At 30.6% G+C, this 13,047-nt stretch overlaps 1 protein-coding gene across 2 annotated transcripts in view; it reads right to left on the reverse strand.

Moving 5' to 3' along the window:
- The window catches only part of LOC136982613 (protein strawberry notch homolog 1-like), a 79,225-nt gene that overhangs the window by 22,482 nt on the left and 43,696 nt on the right, over nt 1-13,047 (reverse strand). For both annotated transcript variants that reach the window (XM_067279157.1, XM_067279158.1), the window contains exons 9-20: nt 11,644-11,779; nt 11,427-11,572; nt 8,813-8,926; nt 8,538-8,720; nt 8,354-8,451; nt 8,128-8,279; nt 7,808-8,029; nt 5,904-5,990; nt 5,667-5,827; nt 3,406-3,537; nt 2,997-3,132; nt 1,527-1,639 (exon numbers count right to left, since the gene is read on the reverse strand). In XM_067279157.1, coding sequence (XP_067135258.1) covers nt 1,527-1,639; nt 2,997-3,132; nt 3,406-3,537; nt 5,667-5,827; nt 5,904-5,990; nt 7,808-8,029; nt 8,128-8,279; nt 8,354-8,451; nt 8,538-8,720; nt 8,813-8,926; nt 11,427-11,572; nt 11,644-11,779 — 1,680 coding nt within the window. The remainder of the gene's footprint in view (nt 1-1,526; nt 1,640-2,996; nt 3,133-3,405; nt 3,538-5,666; nt 5,828-5,903; nt 5,991-7,807; nt 8,030-8,127; nt 8,280-8,353; nt 8,452-8,537; nt 8,721-8,812; nt 8,927-11,426; nt 11,573-11,643; nt 11,780-13,047) is intronic.

Below are 13,047 nucleotides of genomic sequence, written 5' to 3' on the forward strand. Positions count from 1 at the left end.
GAAAAGTGACCTGGCAGTCAACTTTACTCACAGTAGCAGAGTGAGCTGCGAGTTTATAAAACAATGTTATTACACACAGTAAATTTAGTAGCAGCAAGTAGCTAGTAAACTCGCCCAGTGTAATTCAGCCTTTACGTGACTGGTAATGACCGGGTTCATGAGTGATGATCTAAAATGATATTTCCAATCAGTGATCTCCAAGGGAATTAGGCAAAATGAGGTCAACACAAAAATACTCGGGAACAACACGGGACAGTTTAATATGTCTATTTTGTTTGTGCAAAATAAAAAAATAATTTTGGATGATACAACAGCCATGATTATTTTTTCTAAAACGTGGAATTGGGTTCTAAACTGTTCAACATATTTGCATTAAATTTGTCATGAATATTCTTTGAAACCCTAGAAAAAATAAGTTCATCCAAAAAACATCCATATTAACTTTAGCCCAAAGTAAATTTTTATGTTTTGCAGTTTTATTGTTGTAAATACTCAAAAGGAGAGGACATGGTTGGCTACCCATCAATTTTGATCGGCTTGGACATAGTGAAAGCATGTTAAATGCACTTTGCAAATATTAATTTTTGATGTTTGAAAATTTAAAAGTTTAAAGCAAATGGTTACAAGCCCTAATAGACAATACATTCCACAAAGCACCGCGTAGCATAGTCTGTTAAGTGATCATTAATTAATGGCAGTTACCGAAACAGGTATTGTTCTGGCATCAATTCCTGAAAATTTTTTTTAAATATATATATTTTTAATTACTTTTAGAATTAAATGCTGCCATAGTCTGTTAAGTGATCATTAATTAGCCACCAACACTTTCACTATGTCCAAGCTGATCAAAATTGGTGGGTAGCCAGCTGTGTCCTTTCCTTGTCAGACCAATAAATGTATATTTTAGTTACTAAGACCATTGTTTTTATCACCCTCTCCAAATCCAACCTTACCAATCCTCCACTCCCTCAAAGACCAAGCAATGCTACACATACACAGCTAGTTACCTTTTTTGCATTTCCTAAAGTACAAGTTCATTCCCATTAACTTGTCAACAATGTTTAACAGACCTAATATTATACCTCTGCCACACCTGAACCATTGCGCCTTTCTGAAATCTCTCTCCAGCAGCATCATCTACAGGGTAAGAGTTTTAATTTGATACTTGAATAATTTACTCAAATTAAGTCAAACAAACTAAAACCCCTCTTTCAATTAATATATAATTACAATTTTTCTTTAAAAACTATTTGCAGCGAATTTCATTTTTCTCGCAATCATTACAGGATGATCTCAAAGTAAATTAAATGATACATTTTTGTGTTTGTTCTAACACATTTAATTTTGGGTTACCGAACGAGTAAAATTATCATAAAAATATTCAGTCTTGATGCAAATTTTCTAAGTCTATATTTTGAAAATTCACATAGCAATGTAAACACAATTTTTAGAAATCCATAAAAGAGAAATCAAAAACTGTTTCTTTCAACTTATTTAATTCATTATGTATTAAGTAAGTCACTTACCAAACTTTCAAGTCTTTTGGCAACAATTGATGCAAACCTCCTTTCACCCGCAAGATCAGAAATAAGAAATATATATTCTGGTGCATTTACTTGATTAGATCGATGAGTTCGTCCTAGACAAAATTTTTTAAACATGAATTATTTGGAAATGTATTTTATTTGCAATATAAATAAATTTAGCAATATATTTCAATAAATGAAACTATATAGTAAAAGCATTATAATTATATATTGGAATTAATTAAACCAATCTAGTCAATTCAAAAATCATTAACATATAATAAGCATAATAAAAATTTAACAACTCCGGTGTCAAATTATTGATGTTTTTCTGAAAAATATCAATTAGTGATGTATCAAATAACATGAAAATAATATATATTCTGGAGAATTCAAATATTTTATGAATTGAGAATCCAACAAATTAACACAAGGGGTGCTAGAGATCATTGATTAAAATGTGAGATCCCAGGCTTTAGTTTTTAGATTTTGTTAAAATATGGAAGATGGATAAGATATTTATTGTGCCTGTTGTCCTCTCTTCTACTGGTGTTATGCCATGTACACTACAGAAATCTAGAAACATTAAACCTTAATAAAAGCATATGCATGGAACTACAGAAAAATGCAATACTGAACACATCACATTGTTAGGAAGTTTCTAGATGTTAACATGGATGCTTTATGTTATACTTGTTTGGGTAGCTAAGCCTTGACTTTAGACTAGCATAGCACTTGGCACTTGCAACATAAATAACAATAAACAATGGCAAATGCTAAAGGAAACTTGAAAAAATTAAGTCAACATTCATTGAAAGTGGGTTTGAGAATTGATTGCTTAGCTTCTAAACTGACCATTTAAAATCCTGGGATCATGCTGTCTGTTGAAGAAAAAAAAAAAAGCCACTTGGTGAAAAAGAGTAATTTTACAAGAAACTTCTTTTAAAAAATTTTTTACGATAGGTTAACAGAAGAAAACACAAGGCTTCTTCATTTTCCTTCATCCTACATCCATTTTACACCTCAGGAACAGTCTTACAGTGGAGTTGAACTTTTAAGACTGTTCCTCAGGTGCAAAAAAGCCATAGGATGAAGGAAAATGAAGAAGCTTTGTGTTTTCTTCTGTTAAGCTATTGTGAAAAATTTTTTAAAAGACGTTTCTTGTAAAATTTTAAATGCAATTATTGGCCTGTTATTTACTAGATTTATTTATGTTAACAAAAATAAAGTTGCTTGAGAAACTGTAATAAAAATTACATTTTTTTTAAAAATATTGTCTGTGTCCTTCCATTTCAGATTGGTACAAAAGGGCTAGCAATTGCTATAGAAAAGCAGGGTGACCCCTGAAATCAGTGTCTAAAAGTGTTGAGAACCCACACTTTTAGAATTTTGATTTCTTCCAAGAGAGAAAGTAGTTATTAAATCTGAATTTTTGATAATCACATTAAACAATAAATAATCACTTCTTACCAAATTGCTGAACAGCTCTATCTGCACTCCAAGGTAATTCTAAAGTGATATGAACCCTCCTTGCTTGATTTTTTGCTCTCCTATCAGATTGAAGTGAAATTCCCGAACTTGCTGCCTCCGAAATTATAGCAATATGCTATATAAAATGAAAGAATTTACTATTGATAATTCTATGTTAAAGTTTTCTGCGATATTTAAAATTCTGTTCTATTTAATATTCATATTATTTTTTATAATTCCATTTGCATTTTTATATAATTGTTGAAACATTTTGGTTTAAATCTTATTATATATTTAAATATACATAAAACAAACATTATTATTACTATTTCCTTTATAAATCTTGAATAATCACAATTCTTATATTAATAATAGCTGAAATGTAAGATGAAATTTTTAAAGTACTTACCTTCTCACCATCCATAAATCTTTGCTTTTCTGTAAGATTGAGTACTTCAAGTGGAACATCAGTTTCTGATCTGGATTCATACTGAATATTACCATCATCTGTACTAACTACTCTTCCTTTACGACCAGTCATCTGTAAAAAGTAGGTACTTTTAATAATGTGTATAAAGTACTTGCCTTGTTGATCTCTTGAACATAAGCAAGATTTATATTAAAAATTTGTGTTAATAATAAAATAAATATTTTTAACTTTGAGAAACATTCCAATTGTGAAAGAGCAAATTCAAATCTCATAATAAATTACTGTGTGAAAGGTTAACATCATTGATATAATATTTTGACATAAAAATATTTTACTTCTTTTTTTAAATTCCTAGTTGGAAAAAATTACACCACTAGTTTCCTTTTATAATTTATTCTTCTGAAATAGAATACAAATCCAATGCATGACCTGATGCAATAACTATTTTCTTTACAACTATTACAATCTATCTTCTATGTTGCAGCTAGACACACTTCTTAACAAATTGTATAGTTTTTAAATTCATAATTGGGGAAAACTGCATTGTTAGAATTTCATTTATGTATTCTTCTGAAATAAATTTCATTGCATCAGGTCATGCATTGGTTCCTTCTTCTATTTCAGAACAATAAATAAAAAATAAAAGGAAACTTTTATTGCTTTTCATCATCAGAAAGTAACAATATATTAACATACAAAAGTATTTAACAAAATGAAAAAAATATGTTGCTTATATTATTTTAAAATAATATAAAATATTTAATTATTTCAGAAAAACAATTTTTTTTTTCAAAATTATAGCCATATAAATTTCTGAATAATGTCAAATAAAATAATAATTTAGGCTAAACTTTAAAAAAATCCCAAGAGAAAGAGAACAAAGTGATACAATGGGTGATTGGTTAACAAACATAATCCGTTCCAAGACTTTGTTCACTATCCGAATTGTTCATTAACCGATTATCAATTTACCATAGATTTTTATGGGAATTTGATTAATTCATTTTGGAGACTCCAAAAAATATATAAATAAATGTAGTAAGAAAGTATATGTATTAATAAAATACATATATACGCAGCTTGCATTTTTATTAGTCATGTTTTTTCCATTTGTGGGGGTTAAAGAATTTGTCTAATGTCAATCGCTTTTCTCTCTTCAGGATTTTCCAGAAGTAATTAATAGCATTGTCGTCATAGAGATCCCCAAGTCTATTAACCTCAATTTGGTTTAGATACCATTCTAAGACCGTTGACAGTTGTTCTGGCATCCTCCCACTTCTTCAAAAGCTGTTTAATAGCAGATATCGGCATTAATCTTCATTTTCAGAAAAAAACATTTTGCTGAGTTTCTTGGTGTTCTTTATTCAAGAGTTCTTGGTGTTTTTCTGTCGTCAGATCAGTTTCAGGTTCCATTATGAGCTCTTCAATGTTCTTTATTTCTCAGACGTGATTTCCGTTACTCCTTTAGCTGCTTGAGTCTTTTTGATTATACTGTATCTTTCTCAGATAAGATTGAACTGTGCCCTATTGTAGATTTGTTCAAGCCATACTGCCCAGCAACATCAGACATCTTCTGCCCACTCTCCACCTTTGCTATTATACTCTCACCTTTCAAAAATAAAAACCAACACAAAACTTAAAGAGTGCCCGCCCGACAGTTCGTGACTACTATAAAAGAATTGTTTCTGTCTGAAAAATGAAAGGTTGGAATTACCAGGGAGAGTTTTAAAGTTTGGAGGAATACTATCTGATCAGTATATATCGAGTTGAGCGTCAATGTCGTCTCCAGCGCTCCAAATTGTTGCCTGAAGACAAGGGAAGACCAATCAATATTCATTATTTTAAGTCACTTCTTCTTGTGTTTGTTCTGTGAGGTGTTCGTTATCCGAACATAAAAATCTTTCGTGAAAGTGTTTGTTATCTGGTTTGTTCATTAACTGATCACCCACTGTATAATAAAGAGCTGTTGTACCTTATTAACATTTTCCCAATCTAACAGAGTAAAAAATAAATAAATAAATGCTGGAATGAAACGGCTAAATATCTGAATTAAAAATGTTAAAAGATCTCATGTCATTGTTAAGATTTTGTCTTTTAAATTTCATTTTTTATCTAATTTTTTATTCACTTTAACTTATTTTTTCATAATTTATTGGAAAATGTAACTTGTTAACATAATTATATTAGAGTGATAAAATTTAATATTCTTAACTACAACTAATTTAAAATTTAAATTTTACCTCAGCAACATTTTCTGGACCACCAAGCTCATCAATGAGTTGATCTAATGTATTTGGAGGTAAAGTTTCTCCTAAACGTTCTAATTTTTGAAGAAGATCATCTTTCATAGCTGAGGCTCTTTCAACTGCATCAGCAGATGTAGGCAACTTTGGAGTTTCTTCTAAATTATAAGTTTTTTATTTTAATGTCAATAATAGTAATAATAATAATAATTATTATTAAAATTTAAGAAATACCTTTTGCTGGTCTCTTATGAGAAACAGACTTCTTCTTCCTTTTCTTTCCTCTATTACTACCTTTTGATTTTCGATTTAACCATGGATCTGTAAAAATTATAACATTATTAAATGTGTAACTATAGGATTTTTCTTATATAATACATTAAAAAGTGAATAAAAAAATTTATATATAAGATACTTTATAAATCTAATTATAATATTTGTATTATATGATCACCTCTTCAAAATTTGCTTATTAAAAAATTTAAAGTGGAATCCTTCAATATTTATATCTTACAAAAAATTTATTACCCATATTTACATATATTACAACAGCAAGAGAAAGAAGACAAATGAAGTTTTTAGAGAAAAACATACAAATATTAACTTATAATGAATTAATTAATGCTTCTAGTCCTTTATATAGTATTTTATTAGTATTAGTCTATTGTGACTATAATCTATTAATAGGACTTCTTATACTGTGTGAACTTATATTATATCATTGGGGCACTAAATTAAAGCAACTTGCCACTCTGCATGAGAAGTCAATTCTTACCGTAGTTCTAAAGAATACCATAGTAGATTAAACTATTCTCAAAACACAGTTAAGCCAATAAACACATGTCATCCCAGTACTCACATATTCTTTTGGAATTACTTGGAATTATACATTGGGCTCACACAGATCTTGAGCAACTCCAAAGGAAAACAAGAACACTTAGTGAGCAAAAACATTATCATCATAAATCCGCCATAGAAAGATTAAACCTTCCACATAAAGATGGTGAACATGGCCTGATCAACCTAGTTCACCTTCACTACAAACAAATATTCACTGCAAGAGTTTTTCTACGAATAACAAGAAACATCACAGTTACATAAAGCAGTAACTCTAGCAGACTCAAATAACACACCATTAAACTTATATTCACATCATATGAACACAACACAACACATAAAAAGCATAGACACCATTGAGCAATCATGGGCTTGAAAGACACTCCATAGCAGACATCCTATGACCTGGCCCAGGATTTTGTTGACAAAACTGTGTCAAACAGCTGGTTAGTTCGGAGATGCCTCTTTGCTGGGATAGAAGGGTTCATGATTGCTCATACTGGATCAAGTCATAAATTCTAAAAACTACAGAAAACACATACTCAAAGATACAACAATCACAAATGACACATGCAGAAAATGTCACATCATGCCAGAAACCATACAACACATCACTTCTGGTTGCAAGCTCTTGGCACAGACAGATAATTTACATAGACATAATCAAGTAGCAAATACATCAAGAGCTTGCAAAAAAACACAAATTATTAGACATCCACAAACCATACTACTAACAGGCCTACATTCAACAGACAGTATTGGAAAACAACATGCACAAAATGTACGACAGAGCCATAATTGCAAAACAATTTACCACAACAGACCAGACATCACACTCATTGACAAACACAATAAAATCACATACATTATAGACATATCTGTTCCAAACACTCACAATGTACAAAACACATGCACTAAAAAAATCAGCAAGTACACAGAACTCGCCCAGGAAATAAGACATCTATGGAGAATGGATAGGGTGCTTATTGTACCTGTCGTTCTCTCCTCTACAGGTGTCATATCACACACGCTACACAAAAGCCTGGAAACATTAAAATTAAATAGAAACATATACATCACACTACAGAAGGACACTATATTGAATACATGTCACATTGTTAAGAAATTCCTGAACACAGACACACACTGACATACTTATTTAATTTTTGTCTTGTTTTGAAATTACTATGCCTTGACTCTGGTCCAGCATAGTACACAGCAACCTGTGTCAACCAAGTATAACCCACTAAACCCAACATAATAATAATAATAACCCATAGTAAATAATTTAAAATTCTAACCATCACTATCTGAATCTTCTCCAAATGGATTGAAATCACTCTCAACATCAGATTCAGAAGGACTAGGACTGAAATCACTGCCCTCTTCTTCTTCAACTGATTCAGATGCAGATGGTTCAAACTCACTTTCACTTGCACTGTTTTCTCTTTCTTCTTCAGAACTGCTTTCATCAGAAAGTTTACACTCTCTGTATCTTTTAACACCTTGTCGAGCTCTTCGCACTAATTAGTGATTTAAAGGAATACAATAAAAATACTCAAAAAATATTAATCTACAAAATTTATTTCTCAGTACATATTTTTAAGCAAGTTTAACTAACCTGGTTTTCCTTTTCCTCCACTAGAAGAGGAAGGTATTGGTGAGGCAGATGGGCTATGCTCTGTTAAGACATTTTCTAAACCTAATAAACGTAGCATTTTTTTCCTATTTGGAGCAGGAAAATGCTTCTCTATGACACTTTGAAAAACACCCCTAAAAATATTTTTTATGTCAATATTTACAAATACAAATAAATTTATCATGATTTTTCTCCAAAATTATCTTACTTTGCCGTAGAAACAAAATCTGTTAATTCACCTCCTGCTTCTTCTAACTGCTCTAATGTCCGAGCTTCCCCTGTTGATTGTAGACCAATCACAACACACTAAAAAATTTCAAAACAAAATTATTAAATAAAATAAAAAAAATACTGCAAAAATTTTTAAAGAAAACTATTTAAATTGCATTTACTTTGCCATCTTTAACAGCTTCTCTTGCAATTGAGACTACATGTTTCACTTTAGAAGCTATACAAAGGTATTTAAAAAATCTCTGATGTGCTGCCCAAAACTGACACCACATTGTTTTTTTAGTCCTTGAATCACCATCCATTAATTCAGCAGCTTCTTGGAACTTTGCTCTTGCTTCAACCCACTAAAAATTTAATATAGCATATTATTTAATTCATAAATGTTATGTATAGTAAATTTATAAATAAATATTAAAATTTCAAATCAGACTCTTACCAATTTTACTGAATCATCATACATTCGAATAAAATCTTTACATAATGGAATTTCTTCAATTCGGAAAGTAACTCCTTGGAAACTAAGTTGTCTAGCCATGTACAATCCTCTTAACTGTACAAAATAATTTACATTTTAAATATATTATATTTTTAAAAAATATTAAATTGAATTAAAAAAAAACACATTAAATGCGTTAATATGTGAAGTTAAAGTGATCTTGAGACAAAAATAAATCCTCCAAATATAAAAGGGCAGTTTTTTTCAACCTCTGATGGTCCATAAAACAAAGACAAGTGTAAATAACAAGATGAATTTATTACCAAAAGTTAGGTACAAACATGGTTACTTTTTGACATAATCACTGTGAAGATTGAGACATTTGTCATATCTGTGGACGAGCTATTTCATCCCCTTGTCATAGAATGTTGCCGCCAGTGAATTGAGATGGACTTAACAATGTACTTTTGAAGATCATCATTAATCTCAAACCTCTGCCCTCCTAGCCACGTTTTTAGTTCAGGAAAGAGGTGGAAGTCACTTGGTGCTAAATCGGGGCTGTACACTGGGTGTTTAAAAAGTTCTAAGCTAGGTGGAAGTCCGAAAAGTGAAAAATTTCACAACGTTAATGTGTGAAGACTTCCACTTCTTTCTTGAACTGAAAACTTGGCTAGCAAGGCAGAGGTTAATGACAATCTTCAAAACAATGTTAAGGCTCATCTCAATCACTGGCAGCAACATTCTATAAAGAGGGGATTTCAAAGCTCAACCACAGATAGATAAATGTCTCAATCTTCATGGTAATTATGTTGAAAAGTAACCATGTTTGTACCTAACTTTTGGTAATAAATTCATTTTGTTATTTACACTTGTCTTTGTTTTATGGTCCATCAGAAGTTAAAAAACAACTGCCTACATATATTAAAATGATACAAATTTCCATCTTAAATCCAATTTTTCAATTTCTAAATGTATTTAGCATCTGTAAATTGATGTTTAATATTCATCCAAGTTAGACTAAATAACCACTACAACTTTTAATCAGTAACATAACAATTCATATAAAATGAATCCTAGCATATATAACATAAAATATCATTGTAATAGATTTTATATTTATATTTCAAGATCTAGACCAGCAATTCACAAACTTTTTTGAGCCACTGCCTCCTTGATTCAACAAACTTATAGCCAACACCTGCAACCCATTTTCCCTTGTAAGAGAAAGGCTTAGTAACATTCTTAGAAAAATATATCTATGAACCTCACACTGTATCCTTACTGTATATTGTTCTCCATATCTGGAGACCATTACATGCAATGTTTCTTCTCACTCACTTTAATGGAGAAAAGGGAAAGGATACCAGTGACTTAACGGTCACTGTTTGGTCAGGACCTTGCTTCTTTTTATCCCTTAGATCAGTGATTCTCAACCCTTTTTTGTCATGGTACACTTTTAATAATTAAAAAATTTGGCAGCACATGTGATTACTTTGGTAAGTACCGCAGGACAACCGGTGACGTCATAACAGTGATTTTTAAACGTGGTTGGCTATTTAGGTCACATTTTCTAAACACATTGGTAACTACCAGCAGTTACTGGTAACACCAGTTACAATTAATGCAGCCCAATAAATGTGTAAACAAAAGCAACAAATATTTTAATTTTTTTTATTTATTTATTTCAATGGCATAAACTCGAAAAAGAAGTTTCACAAAACCGTAAACTTCACACACATTTTATTTTTCAGTGAAAAGGAAATATTTTCAAATATTTGGAAATGTGTGAATGAAAAAGGAATACTAAATAAAGCTGGAGTTGTGACTCAAAGGATTATAGCCTGAAATTCGGGGAAAGGAGAGAAAGGCCAAAAGATAAGAAATAGTGAGAAAGGGTAAACAGACCTTCTGTTATGCAAACATTGACCCTTAATTTTCCAACCTTCCTCACTTCTTTATCTTTTGTCCTTTCCCACATTTGGGTCTATAATCCTTTGAGTCCCAACTCCAGCTCTATTTAGTATTTCTTCCAGCGTTGCAAGATTTGGATACTTTGCACAAAATTTGGCTACCTGTTTTTTAGTTTGGCATAAAAAATATCATTTGGCACATTGGTTACTTTTTGGGCTACATATTATTTATAAATATATTAGTTGAATAAAAATGCACTTAAAAGGTTATTTCATCGTATTTTATTAATTGAGACCCAAATAAAACAAATATTTGTGTTTTTCAAATAAATTTTTGTTTGTCTCCTTTATAATAAATGAATTTATCTATTTCTAAGTAAAAATTGAAAGTGCCTGTAGAAGTAATTTTTTAAAATATCCTTTTTTGTGATAAAGTTTTAATACTTATTACTCTAATCTAGACATGTTAATCCTAAATATACTTGTATATTTAAGGATTAAGGCTATAAGTATATATAATATACATGTGGCCAAAAACTCCATGACTTCTTCCAATGTGGCCCAAAGAAACAAAAAGGTTGGACACCCCTGCTCTACTGTATATTAAAATAATTACATATTTTATGTTTTAATGAAAATAAAAACTATACTAACAATATATTGACTGTCAGTAATTGTTTAACAATATTTAAAATAAATGTTACCTTCATATCCATTGCCACTAACTCCATTGCACCTACACCCCTTTTCTCTACAGCAGATATAAAATCATTAAATTCACGAAAAGTTGTTCCTTCTCCCCAAAGTCCTAATCTTGTCATATAAGCCATATTTTTTGGTTCAGAGGCACCTAAAATAAATTTAATTTAAGCACAGAAGTGATTTTATAAATAATATAATTTTTAAAAATAATAAACCAACCTGTTGCACTCGCATAAACTACACGAGCTTTTGGAAGTTTATTTTGTAATTCTAATACTGTAAGTCCTGTTTTTGTTGGTTTACTAGATCCAACGGGACAAAGATTTTTTGCTTTATGACATTCATCAAAAACAATCTTTATTAAGAATTAAGGAGACTTTTAATTAGTTGCACAGCATGTATTTTTCATATTTTTAAAGACAACAAATAAATATTTCAAGAGCAATCTTTAGAAATTACTTTTCTTTTAGACACAATTAATCGAAAAAAATCATAAAAAATTAATTCTAGATTTTATACTAAATATTTTTTTGTTTGTGTACTTTTAATAAAATAAACATTGCACTTAATTCCCATATTATTCTGTTTTAATCTTATGCAAATTAATTTTACAATATTTTGAAGAAAACATTACAAAACTTCTTGTTTAGAATTCCATTTCAGCTCTTATTCCATTCAATATTCTAAAAGTTTGTAATGTATTTATTGCTGACATGGCTCAGTCAGAGAACATTCCGAAATAAAATATTTAAGTTTCAACTTCCTTAATAGGCAGTATTAAGAATATTTCTTAATAATGGTGTCAAGTTTTACAGATTATGAAAACTATTTTCAGGAAGGAAAGAATAACACAAACAAAATTTATAAAATGAGTAGTGTTAGAAAAAAGCATAAACCTACTGCTTGGAAAAGCTAGGTAATGTAATTGATGATGCTGACTATGTACAGTACCTTGTAGTAGCTGTAGTTTTGAATGCCATTGCAAGCCAGATTTTTTTATATCTCTCTTGTATTGAATTATGAAATTAATTTAATGTGAAATGACACTTGGCTGTGAGATCAGCTGGGGGTATCGAGTCTGTTATCACTCATAATACCACTTAATCAGCATTCAAGCCTGGAAGGTTTGAATGCTGATTAAGTGGTAGAATGGTGTCCCTAACTGTTTAATGCCATCCTACGTCGTAGGATGGCATTAAACAATTAGGAATGTTAACTAAGAAAAGTGGAGATTTAGCGATCTTGAGATTATCTTCTCTGTTGTCAGGCTCCCGACACCAGATAAGGATGAAATGTGCCCTATCATGTATTAATTAACTCTGACTAGTGAGAAGGGTACGGAAGTGGAACAGACATTGGCCTGAATTCGAGACATTGAAGAGACCATATTAAACAACAAATAAGAATTTTATGAAACAAAAATTAACAAGTTACAGGATAATTTCTACTTCTTTCCTAACTTGCGAAGAGAGAGAGAGAGAGAGAGAGAATTACAATATGATGTAACTATACTATTTCGTCTTGTACACTTGAGTAACTTTTCTATAAGATGGGCACAATTTCCAACAGTGATGGCTGATGAGGAGGATTTGGTCACAGTTGAATGCAAGGGAACTTCTGATC

This window comes from Centruroides vittatus, unplaced genomic scaffold (genome assembly GCF_030686945.1).
Source record: "Centruroides vittatus isolate TY-2023 unplaced genomic scaffold, ASM3068694v2 contig_854, whole genome shotgun sequence".
In the NCBI taxonomy this organism is placed as follows: Eukaryota; Metazoa; Arthropoda; class Arachnida; order Scorpiones; family Buthidae; genus Centruroides; species Centruroides vittatus.